Below are 20,000 nucleotides of genomic sequence, written 5' to 3'. Positions count from 1 at the left end.
CACACACACACACACACAAAAACACACACACATACTGGGACACTGGTGTAGCAATGGAGTTGAGGTTTATTTGGGAACCACTGCTCTTGCAGGCATTGTACATAAATCATGTGATTTATGTACAATGTAGCAGGGCATAGATATGTATCTATGCCCTGCTACGTCCTGCTACGTCCTGCAACATCCTGCTACGTCCTGTCCAAGGTTTCGTCTTAAAACAGAGCTTTTCCTTGCCCCTGTCACACTCAATGCTTGCTCTTGGGGGAATTACTTGAACTGTTGCATCTTTTTAAATTATAGTGTGGTCTAGAGCTACTCTATCTGTAATTGTCTCGAGATAACTCTTGATACTATAAATAAAATTGAATTGAATATCTATCCACATGCTCTGTTGTCAGCTCCTGAGCCAAGATTGAATGTTATTTTGAAGAGTTTTGTTGTCTGAATGCCTATGGATAATTGTGTAGTTGTTAAATGAAAAATAGATAGTGATCCCTTTCACAACTGGGATCCATCCCCTGATGAGATGCTTCACCAAATAAAAAATGGATGCTCCACAAAATGCCTAAATTTGTATTTCTATTATATTTGTGTCCGGTATTATTATACCATTATGTCAAAATAGTCATACAGACATGTTGAACTAACTTCCTTTTTCCTCTGTTTCTTTCTCCTTCATGCCTTCTCCCTCTGGTAGGTTTTGATGCTCATTAACGGCGATGCAGACGGTTTCCTGTGCCAGCGTCTGCCCTTCCTCTCCTCCATGTCCCAGCAGGGTGGTGTCGCCACAGCCTACGTCTGCCAAGACTTCACCTGCTCTCTTCCTTTCACTGACCCCCAGGAACTACGCAGGCTCCTGCTGGACGGGACCACAGACGTACATTCAGAGTGACGACTGAAGAATTGACTGATATTCAACAGGAGGGCTATAATCTTCACAGACTACACTCTTCTTATCTGCAGGCCTGGCCTAGTCTATTTCTGCTCTAGTGAATCTGATATTGCCATATAAGAATGCCAGTGCTTAAAAAATAAATACGCTACATTGATAGGAATAGTTACAGCAGTATGAGAAAACTGGGACTTTAGTCCTTGTTTATTCCAAACAAGTAACTCCAGCATATTCTTTATTTGGAAGACCAGCTACAGTATTACCTCAAATATCAACTCGTTTTTTTTCAGCAGGCTTTAAGGGACGGTTGATCAGTGGAGCCATATTGAATTTCAGGTATCTAACTGTTCTTATAGAGAAATATGCAGAGCAGCAGTGGCAGCCTACTGAATATGTGTAGCACTTGTACAAAATGTCCTGGCTTGACTGTTTGGCCAGAACAGACTGTTGATAGACCATGACACAAGTTAACTTGGATGAATTGGACAGGCAATATTTTGCAGATGAACCAATGTGCCCTGTTGTCCTCTCCTGGTCCTGTGTTCCAGCTCCCACATTCATGTCACATGGATCTAACAATGGAGACATGTGAGTGTGAATTAAAAAAAAAAGGTTGGTTCACAGGTTTGTATATCTCCGTGTGCATACATTTCTAAAGCTTGTGTGCATTTCATTTGTTGTGACGTCACAGTAAAGAAGCTGCTATCTCTTCCGATCCTCCAAATACTATCTGCTCTCACTCCCGTTTTATTTGATCCAGCGTGAGGGGATTCTTCTCCCCCACTGCTGACACTTGTCTGATGGCTATTCTAATGAGGTTTAGACAACAACAATACACAGCATGTAAACGCACAACCCTGAATAATAAATACATTTCCCTTTATAAGCAGTGTGCATTTCATTTTTGGAATTATTGTCTTTTTTTGTTTGCACTAATTCTCTGGGTCACTCAAGCTGATTAAAGAGTGTTTTTTTAATTTTTAATTTTTTGCTTCACAATTTTAGGAATACAAGGCAAGACAAGGCAGCTTTGTTTGCATTGCACATTTCAGCAAAAGGGCAATTCCAAGTGCTTTACACAGAATCAGTTGAAATTTTCAGTTCTTATTCCAACGGCTCATTTTTTAAACTGAAAACGGGTCAAATTTGACCCAAGGACAACATGAGGGTTAATGTGGTTGTTAAAATTCAGGTCGGAGTCCATGACTCTACCAAGATTTCTGGCTTTGTCTGTTGTTTTTACCATTGTTGTTTGAAGTTGAGCGCAGACTTTTAATCTTTCCTCTTTTGCTCCAAAAACAACCAGCTAATTTTTTCCTTCATTTAATTTCAGAAAGTTCTGGCACATCCAGCCGTTAATTTTTTTTATGCACTTAGTCAGTTTCTGTATTGGAGTGTAGTCCCCTGGCGATAAGGTTATGTAAATTTGTGTTTTGTCCGCATAACTATGGTAACTTATTTTGTTGTTTTTCACAATCTGAGCCAGTAGAAGCATGTAGATGTTAAACAGAAGAGGCCCCAGAATGGAGCCTTGGGGAACTCCGCACGTCATATTTGTATGCTCAAAATAATCCCTATTTTGTCAATAGGATTCAAACCAGTTTAGTACTGAGCCAGAAAGGCCAACCCAGTTTTCCAATCGGTCTAGTAATATGTCATGGTCGACCGTGTCAAATACAGCACTGAGATCAAGTAATACTAAGACCTAAATTTTGCCACTGTCTGTGTTAAGGTGGATGTCATTAAAGACTTTGACAAGAGCCGTCTCAGTGCTGTGGTGTTGTCGGAAACCCGACTTAAAGGGATCAAAACTGTTGTTTAGTGACAATAGGCTTGAGTTGTTGAAAAAACGCCTTTTCAATGATTTAAATTAAAAACGGAAGGTTTGATATTGGCCTGTAGCTGCTTATTAGTGATGTGTCTAGATTGTTCTTTTTTTTAAAGTGGCTTGATTACTGCAGTTTTCAAGGCCTGTGGAAAGATACCTGAAAGAAGAGACGTGTTACACAATCTGTAGAAGATCAGAAGCCAAACAATTCAAAACATTTTTGAGAATATCAAGGCTGAAAAGAAAAATTACATGTTTGATATTCTTGGGACATTTTTATGATTAGTTCTTTCTCTTAGTCCAAGATGCCATGTTATCCACCGTCGTACTGTGGGGGAGTTGCCAAGAGAGGAACAGAAAACAGGGTGAAGATGAAAGAAGAGGTAGGGGAGGGGGGGATCGCTCTGTACCATTTTAGCTGCCAGGTCACAACCTCCCTTTTCTTAACCTGTCAGATTAAGAAAAGTCATGCTTTTTGACACTTCAGGGCTCTTTTTTTTCTTAATGCCTCCTCATTCTTACGTCCTCTCCCCTCCTAGGTGTCTCACTCTATCGTCTTCTAACACTGTCTTTGGTTACAGACACACTCATACTCTGAAAGCATGTTAGAACCACTGGCTTCTCATTTATTCATTCTTTCTCCTTTTCTTACACAAATGTATACGCCCCATTTGTTATCCCACCTCCCTTCTTGAATTCCATCTGTCCTCTTGTTATTGTTCTGCCCTATTTGTTTTGATGAGCTGCACAAGCTGAATTTTAATTAACGCTGAGATTAGTGGTCCACCCCGGTGAACCTCTTGGCCCCGCTAATTATGCCGCTGTAATCTACGTGCCACAGATCAGCAAAGATAATAACTGTATTTGTATACCACGTTCCATAGCAACATACAAAAAGCTGACTTTTCGGTAAAACAAAAGACAGTAATAAGATTATACAGTTAAAATAAAGCCAAATAAAACATTAAAAAAAATCAAAATCAAACAAATCAGTTAAGTCAATGGTAAAAGGTTATGTTATTTGACTACAATGGAAAAAAAAGTTTACAATGCCATAGTTTATGTAACATGGCATGGCTACTTCCAACCACTGACCTAAGTGTGTGTCCCAATACGAATTGGCTGAGTAGATCAGATAGATACAGATAAACATTTTCTGCTGTGCTTTGCGTTAAATGTAACAGTTACAGTTTTTATTGGCAATGAAAATCTTAGATCTTAGGCTCCCTCCTACAATGCTCATTAAAATGTGTAAAAAGAAATATCAGATGTCAATATACTCCACTGAATATATTACCGGAAACAGGAAAGTCATGAGGACAGGTCATCTGGAAACCATGGATTTCTCCATACAGTTTTGTGGAAATTCATACACAGCTTAAACAGTACAGTCCAGACTAAAGTGGTGGATTGAAAAATTAAACCATAAATAACGACTACTTACTATGTGACTAATAGGAAGCATGTAGGGAAAAAAAGAATAGAGCCCAGTATTGACCTTTGTGGTACACCCCAAGTACGTTTTGTAACCTTAAAATGTAGTTACCAAGTTCAACGGAAAAATGATTGTCAATCTGCCAAGCCAGTAATTTTAACATTGTTACTGCTTCGATTGACTAAGATATGATCAACCGTGTTGATTAATAATGGGAATATTATTGATACATACCAGTTTGCGTGTTTAAGTTTCTGTGAAGTAAAGCCATCTAAGGTTGTGTGTGGGATATTGTGCTTGCTCTCAGACATGGGTGCTGTGTTTTAGTCTGCCTGTGTGATAATGAGGCCACGGGGCTGAGAACAGCAACACACTAACTTGGAAAGAGGAGGAACATTCAGAGACGCAGGGGGTATGGGGGGGGGACAAGGATGCTCTTATTCTACTCTTCTGTCACTGAGCTGAAAAAACAAAGAGGACATTTACACCTCCTCTTTCTTTTATCAGCAATGGCTTTATGCTTGGATGATGAGACCACTCAATATCACTCAGAGCCAACAGGAATTAAGCTTCTGGAATGAAAATGAGCATCGGACACAATATAACTTTATCCCATGTGGTAGAGCAAGTTAACCAATTCTCCACCTATGGTGCTCCACAAGGTCACAACAGAAAGACTACCGTGTCAGTTTGACATCTGTGATGTGCTCCCAAGACAAGTATAGTGATGTTTTTAGCCACTTGGCGGCAGCAGAACAACCTTAGCTAAAAGCCCAACATTGATACATTTCTTTTACCTACATTTACAAGTGATTAGCAAACAGTTGATCTACTACACATCCAGCAGACAGAGCAATATTAGCCTTCAAATATGGAGGCATGGTTCTTGAGGCAATTCCAATATTCTCTTAATTTAGCTCTATTTTGATCTCCACCAGAGCCTAAAATAAATATATGCCACTTTTACTGCTAAACGCTTCATGAGTTTACCAGCTAGTTGCTAACTTTGTATGTTCTCTGCTTCTCTTCATAGTCGTCAGATTCATCCATCAACTCTTATAGAACTGGCTCAGGTTTGCCTTGCACCAGCTCTTAATTATGCTGTTATAGTTTTAGACTGCAGGTGGACTTCCTTTGACACACTGAGCTCCTCTCTCCTCTCTCTTACAATCTGTGTGGATCCATGTCCCAGAAATGCTTGTTTCTAACTGAGCTCTGGGGAGTCATTCCCTGAATTCCTTATGTCTTTTCACCAACGTCCAACATTGATTGGACAAACGTTAAGTCATTTATAGCCTGATATGCGCTTTATCACCTGCAGTTTGTCTGAATGTATAAATGTAAATGTAAATGTAAATGTGCTGTATTTATATAGCGCTTTTCCAGTCTTAACAACTGCTCAAAGCGCTTTTACATCTACAGGAAACATTCACCATTCACACACATTCATACACTGTGGCCGGGGCTGCCGTACAAGGTGCCACCTGCTCATCAGATAAACATTCACACACATTCACACTCCGATGCGCAGCACCGGGGGCAACTCGGGGTTCAGTGTCTTGCCCAAGGACACTTCGACAATGACTGCAGGAGCGGGGATCGAACCACCAACCACCAACCTTCCAATTGGCAGGCAACCGCTCTACCACTGAGCCACAGCCGCCCCTGCTCTAGGTATAGCACGCCCTGGTGTTCAATTTGAATGAAACTTTCAGTGCGTGACTCAGGTACATATGAAGACGTAGACGGACGCGATTTATAGTAAAATGTGTGTAATGCCACTCACCTATCTTGCGCTTGTAGCGAGATCAAAAAAAAGAAGGAGATCTCAATTATGTGTTTATCAAAAAAAATCAAAATGCCATAATGATTTTCTAGACGGACCTTAATGGTCCTTGAGGCTTTTTTATAGAGCACATTAAGCTGCACCTGTGTGAGAAATTTCAAGTCAATCAGACTTATGGCGTGGGGGGGGCGTTGTCTTTTATAGTTTGCATTTTGAAGCCTTAATTACAGCGACACCATGTGGTTGATTGGGTTTGTATTTCTAAAGAAAAACATGCACACCGTTTCAAGTCATTTCCCCAAGTTTCCTGTTTGAAGCTCATTCCAGCTTATGGGAATTTGTGCTGGCACAGGCAACAAATAATAATAATAAAAATAACTTAAACAGACATACATAGAAGGGTTCTACCTCTACAAAAAGACCAGCGCAATTAGACCGAAAAGAGACAAAAAGCCTTGCTTAAATCAGCACTCTGCCAAAAAAAGTGAGACACAACACTTTTCATAATACGTAATTGGATCACGGATGGGTCGGATGGTTTTGCTGCCACTGTTCTTTGAGACGTGTGAAGCCCAATTCATTAGAATGCCCAAGGTATTGTGGGAGGTGGTGTTGAAGGTGAAGAAAGATCTTTCAATCCACATTCATCATCACTTTCTCTGGTGTCCACAGGAGGGCTAGATGGATGGAAACAGACACAGCATTGTGGAAGAAAAAAAGAGATACGCATCCACACGTTTTCCACTTCACAGCTTCACACAGTAAATGGAACTAAAATGGTGGGATGGTGTGTTTATGCCTGTCTCCCTAGTTCTTACTCCTCTAACCTCTCTGTCACACAGAGAGATGAAGCCTAAGGAGAGACATTTTGTCACTTTTACAAATGATTTACACCTCTTTATATATATACTCCCTATTATGCTTATACATCCTTATTGCATATATTCATTCATGTTATATTTTATCACTGTGTTGCACTATTATGCTCTATTATTATTTTTTATTCTGTGTTAGATTCAAAGATTACACATTTAATTCAAACTGTTTGTGAGCCTGAGACCCAACTGCTTTTGTAATTGTTGTGCATTGATAACATTTTCACATCCCATCAGACTGTCACATCTACATGATAGAAGCAGTGTTGGATCATGGCTTGGACTACATCGGCTGCAGCACCATGTCATGAGCAGTGGAGCATCCAGCCACAACCTGACGGCCAGGGCGGAGGTGGCGAGGTAATAGAGTTATCGTCAAAGTCTACATGAAAAACACTGAATTGGTCCTTGAAATGTCAAAACAAAATGTGCAACTTTTGGCTAGTTATGTTGTTACAGGAATTTAAATTTTATTTGGCGTTTATTTAAGAAAAACATGCTCTGGTTTATTGGCATAACTTCAAACCAATCACAATGGTCTTGGGCGGGGCTAAGATCCGGACGGAGAAACCACGCCTATGGAAGCCTTGGGTAGGAACTGGTTTTGGTGGAATATGTGTACGTTCAAAAGTTGTTTTAGTCGTGCAACAGAAACCTCCGATTGGACAGATAGTCTAGCTAGCTGTCTGGATTTACCCTTCAGAAATCTGAGGACCAGGTGACCATAGTCCTCAGATTGGACAGAGAGTCTAGCAAGCTGTCTGGATTTACCCTGCAGAGATCTGAGGACCAGGTAACCATAGTCCTCAGATTGGACAGAGTCTAGCTAGCTGTCTGGATTTACCCTGCAGAGATCTGAGGACCAGGTAACCATAGTCCTCAGAAATCCAACACAAAGGAAGCCCCAAGGGGACGGATATCCTGCCCAAATGAGTGAAATCTGGCCGTTATTATTTATTTATTTAAACTGACCACATATTGGGATTCCAACTGGTTACTTTATCGTCAGAAACTATGTTAAAAAGTTAATAACGCCATATTAACAAATTACATAACAGCCACGCTCTTCTCCAAAATGTCCACTATACATTGAAACAACATGTAAAGATGGTTATAATAGTAATAATTCAACTGAGGAAGGTCTTTGAACAAAATGTGTAATAATTTAAAGGCATAATGGACTGTGTGCAAGACTTCTCAACAAATATACATACATGTTCTTCATTCACCTTTGTCTTCCATTTCCTTTCACAGACAGCATATTATCTTTTTGCATGAGTAAGAATTATGAAAGGTGCCATATTGTATGAAGAGGGATTCTCTGCAGTATAAATACTCTGAAAGTATAGAAATACTCCACAAATGCCCCATATTCACAAACTGTGTCTTTAAACGAGCAGTACAGTTGTGATGTCAAAACTATTCAATTATAAAATGCTGCAACAGTGTGGTTACAGTCATTCCCCAGCTGCAATGACTCTGAGAGTGCAGATGCAGAAGACCTGGAAACACTGACCAATCAGAACAGACTGGACTGTTTAAGGAGGGGGGGCTTAAAGAAAACGGAGCGTTTCACACAGAGGCTGAATACACATTTATTCAGACAGATAGTATCCAAAAATAAAGCATTTTTTAACATTATATCAAATAAACATGTTCTAGTAGAGACCCAAAATACAAGTATGAACCTGAATTGAACATGTCATATGACCTTTACAATTACAGTGTGATGTGTGGATCTTCACATAAAATATATTTGATCAAATCCTAAAACAACATACACAAATATACTTATATATTGAAGGTGAAGAAATACCCTTTTGCCTGTAATCAGTTTGCGTCTGTGTGTGTGTGTGTGTGTGTGTGTGTGTGTGTGTGTGTGTGTGTGTGTGCGTGCGTTTGCCTTGCCTCGCTCCTGAACTCATATTAAATCGGACAGCTCGTGATTGCTGGTTAATAGCAGCTCAGTTCACTTCCCCTTTCTCGGGGCTAGGTGACAACCGCGAGAGAAGAAATGATATGTGAGAACATAGAGAGAAAGATAAGATGGAGTGAGGAGAATAGGGCGAATGAAGGAAGAGAGGTTTATGCTGGCTGTCTTCCTTTCGAGATGCGAGCTACTATAACTTGTTTTATTGCTCCTGTTCAGTCACTTAGTGTGAATGTTATCACCGCCCTTCTGCTGCTATGATGCGTTTTTCAAGCTTCTCCACTGCAGCATAAAGCTGCCCAGGAAATACCAACTACTGCTCTAGAGATATTATTAAACAGTGTAGGCAGAGATTTCTTTTTCCCTCACGAGAGCAAGAAAAATCATTTCACAGCCAGCACACCAGTCTATAAATTATACCATGAAGCCTATGGTTTCTCAGACAGGTGTTTTTTTTAATGCATACAGCTGGGGCCTGTGGATTACGGGAAACAGACTTGCCTCTGGTATTGTGTGTGTGTTAGAAATACTTAAACTGACTTGAGGCAATACATTATCATGAACGGGTTCATATGATAGTGTAAAAAAAAAACAGTAGCACAACACAAGGGTTAATAGTTATACATTGCAAGTTCTTAGCAACACCATCCGTTGGCCTGGTGTGTGGCCCCTACCTCGCCCCTGCACGGCCTCTGCCCGGCCGCTGCCCGCTGGTCAAACCGTGCAGCCTCTGCTCAACCTGTACGGCGGTATTTCAATACAAACCCAGGCTAATCAGAAAGCACTAACAATCACAACCATGTCTGGGATTTTCACAAATATAGGGGATCAGTGAGCGGCCCCCTCCCCAAATGGCATAGCCCTGGTCGGCCTATGACCTAAAGCCATCAAACTTGTCTTTGTCACGTTTGGAAGTCTGTCTGTAACGTTAACAGACAGCGTGTGAGTCTAATGATGGAAAGCCAAAAAAGAAACAGGAAAGGTTCATGGTTCATCAGAACAGCCTGTTTGAGGTCATATGCACCACAGACGTGGACTGGGTGTCAGCTGGAGCAACTCCATCATTATCAAAAGTGTCTTTGCATTCAAAGACCGCCAAGTTTAATTAGAGCTGCTACTGATTAGAGTTTGCATCCAAGTTAAAAATGTTAAAAATGGGAAAATTGAATCAGTGGAACATGCCTGCACTTTACTGCAAGTCGCTTTTCCTGCAAGTGAGCTACGTAAATGTGTGCTATGAAAATTTAAAACGGACATCATCAAGAGAGGAAATTGATCTCGTGTGTTCTCATTCACCATGAAACAGAAGTGCATTAATCTTTGTGTTTTATGGTTACTGGATGAAAAACAAATTACAAGAAGGGCTCGACTGGAATGGAAATGTGAGTCCTTCAGCTGTAACTGTGAGTCATCCAGGTTTTTAATCAGTTTTTATTTTTTTATTTTTTATTTTTTACAGTAGAAACAGATGTCACTTGCATTTTCTCATCGCTGTTGACGGGCGACGAAACAAAGAATAGGGAGAAAAAGGGGGTGAAGAAGAAACGAATCATGCGGTGCCAGACCTGGTTTGTGTCGGGGATAGAGCGGTAACTAGAGCGATGGGGGCTGAAGGGGAACATGGCAACTAGTTTATCATGTTAGCCTAGTTAGATGAAAGCAGTAAGAAAGAGAGGCTTGTTAAATCCTTCCGTTTCATTTGCCCAACTCCACATTTCCCTGTTGCTCATTTTGCCCTTTAAACTGGAATCATTGTCACCACTAACGACAGGTAGAATCTGTCATTATGGATGTGTTATGTGTTATTAATTTGTTGCTATTTTCTGAAACCGGACTGCCACAGACAATCATTAAGTTACAACTAGAGGTGAGGGTAACTTTATAAGAACACTGTAGGTACATATAGTCTTGATGACGCTCTTTTGTTGTGGTGTGTGACAGTTTAATTGGCCTCTTTATGTTATGTGTTTTAGATTGTTGCTGTTTTATGCTGGCTTCCTAAACCCTTAAAAAAAGGCATTTTTTCAATGAAACCTGGTAAAATAAAGGAAATTGAAAATAGGAAAATCTGTTAAAATGGTCCACTTGTTCACTGAAGTTGGTGTTGTTGAGATGCACGGATTGCCTACACATGCACAAGCTCCCGAGTATTGATGCCTGTCCTCATGCCCAAGCCCTTGACATTTCCTTGACATTTGTTGACATTTGTGGACACATGTAAACTGCAGATTTTGAAAGTTTGTCAAAAATGGAAGAAGAATAGCGATGGCAAATGTCAACAGACTCTGGCCATCTGACTGAGGTGAAGTGCACTGTGGGACAGTGTCACAGTGAACACATCTGCTGTGTCAGGGCTCAGTATTGTTTTTTTGTGGGGTCCAGCTTATTGGCATAATAAACTGGACACTGTTTAATGAATATTAGCCTCTGAGAACTGAGGGGGGCAAGGTGGAGGCTGGGGGTGTGGCCTTGACCAACTGCCACTTTGCCCATTTGAAAACCGTGATGTCTCTCTCTCATGGGGGGGGGTAAATTCTCTGGGCGGGCATAGCAGAGAAAGAGGAGGTAACCTTGGCCCTTATGACGTCATAAGGAGCAAGATTCCAGCTCGGCCCATCTGAGCTTTCATTTCCTCAAAGGCAGAGCAGGATACCCAGGGCTCGCTTTACACCTATCACCATTTCTAACCACTGGGGGACCAAAGGCAGGCTGGGGAACTCATATTAATATTAAAAAAACTCATAAATTGACATTTTCATGCCATGGGACCTTTATACATTGATGGAGTTTGACATTGGTCATTTAAGTATAACTCAGTGTGAAAGCAAAGTGAAAACTGACTTTTTTTTAATAGAATTGGGTTGAACTGATTCCTGCCTGATAAAATGTTTAGAAAATGTCCTCCTGCAAACGCTGTGTGACTAAGCCCTCACAAGGTAAATGCCGCAAGGAAGCACATAACGTTTCAGTAAGGAGAAAACCCCGATGGAGCAGGGCAAGAAATGAATTCATATTCAAAGGAACAATCAAAAGAGTATTCCGAAACAGCCAAAGGGATTTACCAACTGTTCCATGTGTACACACGCATGTGGCTTGGCATCATTTTAAACTTTTGATTGCTAACGTCATTTTAATTATAGAGAAGTTAATGTGCCATAGCCTTGCATGCAAGCCCCATACAAGACTCCTTATCAGCAGCAAATCATCTCAAAGCAACATTCCTTTCGAAAACTTCCTCCTACACTGTCTGACTGTGAAATTGCAGCCAGCCCGCCCTATCTGATGAAAACGATATGAAGAGATTTTGGATGACAGATGCTTAGACAGACGAATATCGTTAGCATATGGTGCTTGATGATTCAGTCACGCTGTGACTGAGTGAAAGACCAATATAGACACTTAGATTGGCCAAATTCTTTAAACAGCCTCACACCCGATGAACAGAGGAAGGATTAAAGCTTGGATATGGCAAGGAGGCAAAGTGATGGGGGGTGGGGCATGGACAGGTCAGCAGTGTGACAAACAACACTCGATGCATGCTAACAGTTATCATTTGTGCTTTTGGGTCAAATGTATACGAACTATCGGATGAATTGCCATCAGATTTGGTTGAGACTTTCATGTGTCTCTCATGTGTGTAGCAAATTAGCATGCTGACATTAGCATTCCGCTCAAAGCATCACAGTGCGTGAATGTGAATGCAACAGACTCTTAGACAGAAGAACAAGGGGGAAAATATGGATGAATGGATGGAGACTGAAAAAGAAAAGATAGAAAAAAAAGTAATTTACTTAAATTGATATTGACTGTACAGTACAATTCTTCCAGTAATGTTATGATGTAGTTTGAACTTCCTGTAAAATCATCAGAGCACCCCGATGAGTATGATCGCTGTAAGTAAAAATGATTTCAGTAGCTTTGATCTGTCTTGGCAGGAATTGGTGGCCTTGCACTGCACAGAATGCAAAAAAAAACCCAGCTTCTCATTAAATCCGGAACCCCTCTGGGACTTTAATTTTTGATCATACATACGCAGATAACATATTTAATATTCAGGGAGCTGCATTTTCTGTCGTGCCGTTCGGCCGGAATAGCTTCTGTAATGAGACGACACATACTGTAGCTTACACGCATGAATTCCCTTCATTGTCTTTGGTTCACTGGAGGTTTGTTTTCCCTGTAACAAAAAAATGCGATAATTCAGACTTTATTGAAAATATCAATTCAATTGTATATTTGGGACGGCTGTGGCTCAGTAGAGCCTGCCAATCGGAAGGTTGGTTGTTCAATCCCTGGCCCTGCAGTCCCATGTCAAAGTGTCCTTGGGCAAGACACTGAACACCGAGTTGCCCCCGATGCTGCGTCATAGGAGTGTGAATGTGTGTGTGTTTATCTGATAAGCAAGTGGCACCTTGTACGGCAGCCTGGTCCTCAGGTCTCTGCAGGTCTTTACACGACTAAAACAACTATTGATCGTACACATGTTCCACCAAAACAAGTTCCTTCCCAAAGCTATTTTGCAGAGGCACCGTTGCTCTGTCTGGCGCTTACTGCCGCCCAAGACGATTGTGTTGGTTTAAAGTGATGCCAATAAACCAGAGCAGAGTTTTTCTCCCATCCTTGAATGCTGTGTGGACTAACCAGACCCTCCTCCACAGCTCTGTAGAGGAAGGTCTGGCGATGCAAGACTACTTAACCCCAGATCTTCTCCCAAATTGTTCATCTGATGAGCTGGTGGCACACATGGATGTGTGGGGTGAATAGTTCCTGTAGTGTGCAATACTAGAAAAGTGCTATATAAATATCAATTTTTAGTTGCTCTTCTTTTTGCTCTGTTTTGGTCTCCACCATCTCCTGAGAGAAACAACTGGCAATGCTCCCTAAATTAAACAGCTTGGCATTAACTTTGTCTATCTGCAATTAGGTTGAGGGAAGGTAGGGCACAGTTGGTACTGTCCTATGGACGCGGTTGGAATAATTATAACTTATTACGATAAATATGATAATTATTATAATTATTATTATAATTACAATTTGTCAGACTATTGTAGTCTGTTTGCGCTTCTCAGCATGATATTTGTTGACAATGGACATCTCAGCAGCTTGACAGATAATTCCGTCCCTGGCACATTTCTGCGAAAAAAGCCACTTCCAACTTCTTTTTACTCGTCATGAAGTTATTTCCTCAATAGCATCGACCACTTTCATTCTGCCAGAAACCAAATGAAAATAACACTTGGATGGATTTGAAACCAGAAATGTCCTCTAAATGAAGTGTAAGTGTGTGTTTGCACTGTTCAACAAAGTTACACAAACCCTTCATTTCACCCATAACCCATTACATAATATTAGCTATATTTAATGACGGAACCAAGGCTTAAACCTCAGCATCGTGTCACATCTGCAAGCTACTACACAGGCCCCCGGCCCATTGAAATAAGATTGATAAAGTTGAAGTGGAATTCCTTATTGATGAGACATCTAAACTCTAAACAGCGCTTTGACCACAGAGAACATGGATAAAAGCTGCAGATCACTTTTCTTCTGGACATTTTGCAGCCGACAACAAAAATTTTGAGTGGCTTCTCGCTATTGTGGCTGTAACTCTCTCCAGACGGTTACAAAAGCTGAAGGCAATCCAGGTTGTGGACACATAAACACACACACACACACACACACACACACACACACACGCACACACACACACACACACAAACACATTTCTGTATCCCTCTCTCTCAGGTTAATGAAGTGTGACTGTTCTGACAGGAGAGACCCGCTCAGTGCACCCACTGAGAAGAAGGTTACCCCCTCTATATTTGCATATAAAACACACACACACACACACACACACACATCCAGGAATACATCAACAAAGTATTTCTATCTGATGGCATCAGTTCTGTGAACATGTGTGGGTGTGTATGTGTGTGTTACAGTACTAGGTTTTCAGTGGCTTATGGAAATGTTCTCCCACCTACCATGCTACATCTGTTTCCCTGGTACCACTCCCCCCCCCCCCCCCCCCCCCCCCCCCCCCCCCCCCCCCCCCCCCCCCCCCCCCCCCCCCCCCCCCCCCCCCCCACACACACACACACACACACACACACACACACTTTCCTCTGATCTGTGTCCAGATAACATTCCTGTCTGGTCAGCTTCATCACAGTCCCATGATGAATGACACGGCCTCATTTACATAATAAACTGCTGGAGCTGGAGATGCAACAACTGAAGGAAACTCACTTGAACTCTGGATGCACATCTGAACTCTGTAAGACACCTTTTTTGGGGGGTATATTGTTAGATAGACATAGACTATATGTATTGGTGAAAGTCAGCTCTGCCATATTTTTTATCTATGAGATAAATGAATAAACATGTACTGGTGAAATTAGATGTAGCTTTAGTGTACACATACCTTTTAAATTCTAAACAATTCGCCCCCTTTAATTTTGCAATCACTTAAAGACTAATTTATAGTGGTCCTCAAGTTTGTAATGTCATTGTGTCTGTTACTTTGTGCCCCAACAGCAGATCTTGACAATATACTACCATTTGAAATTTCATATACATATTTGTGATCCACAGAGGATGATTCCTAACAAGATGAAGAGTAACCAGCCACGCTAGCTGCAGTAAAGGGACAGCTTCACTTTGGGTTTAATGCTAATGTCAGTTTGCAAATATCCTCTGTCCAGCAAAGTTAAAAAAAATAAATAAATACACACATATATATATATATATATATGATCTGCAGCTGCATACATATGTTGGACATATCTAGTAGTAATGTCTGAGTCGGAACAGTCATATGGGCCACACACAGTACACTGCATGGTTTTTAGGGCGAGTTTAAGCTTGATGCTTATTGGGCCAGATGTGACCAATAGCCTACACAGCATACCCGTTTCATGGTTTGTTGCAATGTATTGCATACCTGCCTGTATGGCCTAGGCATACACAGCCAGTTTAGGAGAACTATTTTAGCTTGTAGCATGGGTGCTGACTATGGAAGTTTGTTTTAGACTATCTTACTCTGGTCTGACAAGTTATACTTGACGTCTCTATGCTCTGATGTTGTATCTACCATACTCTAGTCCAACTACACACAGCAGAAATATGCCTATATGCTCAGATGTTCAAGCTATTGATCCAATGTCACATTGCCTTTACAATATTTCTGATCTAAGGAATAGGTCTAGATTAAAAGGAAATAAAATATCAAGCAGAGGTGCTTCATTGCTCCTTAACATATATTTTTAATGTCACTGCAACTGCACTGCACTGGAGCTTGTATTGTTTTGTACAAAGTACTTGAGTAAAAATACAAGTATTTTGCCAGAAAATGTCTTTGGTAAAAGTTAGTCACCTTTTGGAACATTACTTGAATAAAAGTCTTGCAGTATCTGTTATGTATTGTACTTAAAAGTACTTAGAAGTAAAGGTAGGAAGAATCTTTCACTCCAACATACTAAAACATGATGATCTTCATCACCACCCTATTCACCACTGTTGTCCGGGTGGTCATTGTCTGTTACGTTGGTGACAGAGCCTGCCAGAATCGTTGATTTCAACACGTAGCTCCGTTGTTTGGATATTTCGGTGGTGTCTACATCCTGTTATCCTCCTGTTAGAGTCATGCCTTTCTGTCACATCTACTGCAGTTAGATTCACAGTGTTCCCTCGGAACAAATCCCTGCACATTGGTAGGCACTTTTAATAACATTTTGAACAAGTTAAAGGCTAAAAACATGTTTAAAACTTGCCCTGTTTAAGCTTGTTGGGTGCTTACTCTAGCAGGAGGATATCACGGTGTACGCAAAACCGATTGGTTTCATTTTACTCTCTACTGGCAGTACTCCACATTTACAGCCAACACAGCTACAAGTTGAAATTAACCAGAATTCTCCTTTAACTTGCAATCTAGTAGCCGTGATTCGCCTAACCTGATTTTTTTTGCAGTCTCACACGTTTCCTATGTAGTATTGTGTAATGAAGATGCTTATGGGAAATGTAGTGGAGTAAAAACTAAAAGTTTCCTGACATCAGTTCATAACAATGTTAAGTACAGATACCTAAATATTTGTCTTAAGTACAGTAATGAACTTTGTTTTTGTACTTTTTAACATTACAACACTGCATTGGAAGGCTCTTGTTTGTCAGTTCTGGAACAACATTGCATTAAAAATATCTGCCCTGATTAATGATTAATTATTGATTGTTAATGTCAATGTCTTGATTCTGAATGATCCGTCAGAACATGTTTTTGTTACTGGACTCACAGCGGCCAACAGAAGGACTGCAACCCGTTGGACACCACCTCACAACTTGTCTATTCATACATGGACCCTTTCCTTTTTGGATGTCATAGACATGGAGGTCTCCACGGCTCGTGTAAATGGAGCGCCAGGAAAGCCTTTGGACGCTTTGCTCAGCATTGCTGAATCTTTGAAATCCACGCTGTAGACCTGTGCTACAGCCTTTTTGATTCTATATCTGTGTGTTTGGTCCCTTTTTTTTCCCATGATGGCCAAAATATATGGAAGTTCCATCACTTAGAAATGTATACATGTCCACAGTCAAGCAAGGAGGCCATGTAGAGAAAGGAGTCTTTCCCCCTTTCTCTGGCTATTCCTTTCTCCTCTTTCACACACTCTCCTCCCTAACTCCTACACTTTTCCATCATTCAAATAATTTAAAACACCCACCCGAGCCATTACGCAAATGGAGATATTGACTTCCCGTCCAGTTGCTCATTTTGTTTGGGAGGAAATGGCTTGAGACAAATGTGAGGGCCCCAGTCTTTTATTTAATCTTCACTGGGTAACACATACACATTCAAAAGGCTGCCTGCTCAACACAGTAGTTTGTACTTGTACTGCGTCTGCTTTTGAGGGTCTGAATTGCTATCTAGTGTACTTGGATGCATTCCTCTGTCCGTATTGTGTATATATGTGTGTCTCTGAATGAATTTGTGTCTTATAATATTTGTCTGTGTGCATTAATGGATCTGCTTACTGTGTGGGCATCTGTGGACATGTGACATGTGGTAGCAGCTGTAACACCCCCACCCCCCCGACACACACACATACACACACACACACACACACACACACACACACACACACACTACTTTTTCGACATGCTCTACTGCACAGAACTAAAGCAATGTCCAAACATAATCCAGTTCAAAAAAAGTTACAAAGCAATGGTTTTCAAAAGATATAGGATATACATATATGTTAAAAATATACACACATTTTAATATGTATACATATTACAATTTCACATTTAATTTACTTAGACGATAAGAGAAGAGAAATTTGGTCAAATATATTAGGGTTGGGCACCCAGATAGCTCAGTTGGTAGAGCGGGTGCCCATATATAGAGGTTTACTCCTCGAGAAATATACTAGTAATATATTAGGGTTAATGTATCATGTGTATCGGTATGCTAATATGTGTATGTAGATATATATGTGTTAAAGGTATGTACAGCATGTATGCATGTATGTATGTATGTATTTAATTGTACATGTATGTGTATGAGTGTGTACATACACATACATAGGTGTATGTATAAATGTTGATATATATCTGTATATGGATTGTGCATTAAAAACACCAAATTGTATGTGGTTACATGGGAGTGTTCCACAGTACTGAGGGTCAGGAACGGAAGGTAATAAATAATAATAATTAAGTCTTTTTCGACATACTTTACTGTGTCTTTTTTATTCCTATTTTTGACATACTATACTATGTCTTTTTTGACATACTATACTATGTCTTTTTAGTCACGTTTTTGATATACTATACTATGGCGTTTTAACCACTTTTTTGACATACTATACTATGTTGCTTTTATCACTTTTTTCAACATACTATACCATGTCTTTTTAATCATTTTTTTGACATACTATACTATGTCTTTTTCATCCCTTTTATGACATGCTATACTGTGTCAGTTTTATCACTTTTTTGACATGCTATACCATGTCTTTTCAATCACTTTTTGTACATAGTATAGTATGTCTTTTTTATCACTTTTTTAAGATACTATACTATGTCTTTTTAATCACTTTTTTGAAATACTATACTATGTCTTTTTCATCACTTTTTTCACGTTCTATACTATGTCGCTTTTATCACTTTTTTCAACATACTATACTATGTCTTTTTAATCATTTTTTTTACATACTATACTATGTCTTTTTAACCATTTTTTTGACATAGTTATACTAGGGCGTTTTAATCAGTTTTTTGACATGCTATACTATGTCGTTTTTATCACTTTTTGGACATACTATACTATGTCGCTTTTATCACTTTTTTGACATACTATACTATGTCGCTTTTATCACTTTTTTCAACATACTATACCATGTCTTTTTAATCATTTTTTTTGACATACTATACTATGTTTTTTTCATCCCTTTGTTGACATACAATAATATGTTGTTTTTATCACTTTTTTGACAGACTATACTATGTCGTATTCATCACTTTTTGGACATAGTATAGTATGTCGTTTTCATCACTTTTTTGACATACTATACTATGGCGTTTTAATCACTTTTTTGACATGCTATACTATGTCGTTTTTATCACTTTTTTGACACACTATACTATGGCGTTTTAACCACTTTTTTGACATACTATACTATGTCTTTTTAACCACTTTTTTGACATATTATACCCCGCTTTTTAATCACTTTTTTGACATGCTATACTATGTCCTTTTTGTCACTTTTTTGACATACTATACTATGTCTTTTTAATCACTTTTTTGTCATACAGTACTATGTCTTTTTAACCACTTTTTTGACATACTATACTATGTCTTTTTACTCACTTTTTATTGACATACTATACTATGACTTTTTCATCACTTTTTTGACATGCTAAACTGTGTCATTTTTATCACTTTTTGACAGTCTATACTATGTCGTATTTATCACTTTTTAGACATAGTATAGTATTTCTTTTTCATCACTTTTTTGACATACTATACTATGTCTTTTAATCACTTTTTTGACGTACTATACTATGTCGCTTTCATCACTTTTTTTAACAAACTATACTATGTCTTTTTCATAACTTTTTTGACACGCTATACTATGTTTTTTTCATCACTTTTTTGACATACTATACTATGTCGTTTTTAGTCACGTTTTTGACACACTATACTATGTCTTTGTTATCATACTATACTATTTCTTTTTCATCACTTTTTCAACATGCTACACTA

The 20,000-nt window shown here is 39.6% G+C and overlaps 1 protein-coding gene across 2 annotated transcripts in view; it reads left to right on the top strand.

Moving 5' to 3' along the window:
* Window positions 1–1,775, top strand: part of spata20 (spermatogenesis associated 20) — a 46,578-nt gene extending 44,803 nt beyond the window's left edge. Inside the window, exon 16 of one of the 2 annotated variants that reach the window (XR_004655143.1) lies at window positions 698–870. Coding sequence is in view for 1 of the 2 variants with exons in the window: in XM_034861336.1 (XP_034717227.1) it covers window positions 698–892 (195 nt within the window). In the remaining variant the exon portion in view is untranslated. Of the gene's footprint in view, window positions 1–697 lie in introns of both variants that reach the window. The other variant, XM_034861336.1, reaches the window with a different exon arrangement.
* Window positions 1,776–20,000: the final 18,225 nt, after the last annotated feature.

Source organism: Etheostoma cragini, chromosome 21 (assembly GCF_013103735.1).
Source record: "Etheostoma cragini isolate CJK2018 chromosome 21, CSU_Ecrag_1.0, whole genome shotgun sequence".
Taxonomy (NCBI): Eukaryota; Metazoa; Chordata; class Actinopteri; order Perciformes; family Percidae; genus Etheostoma; species Etheostoma cragini.
This window is presented reverse-complemented; position numbering and strand designations above follow the sequence as displayed.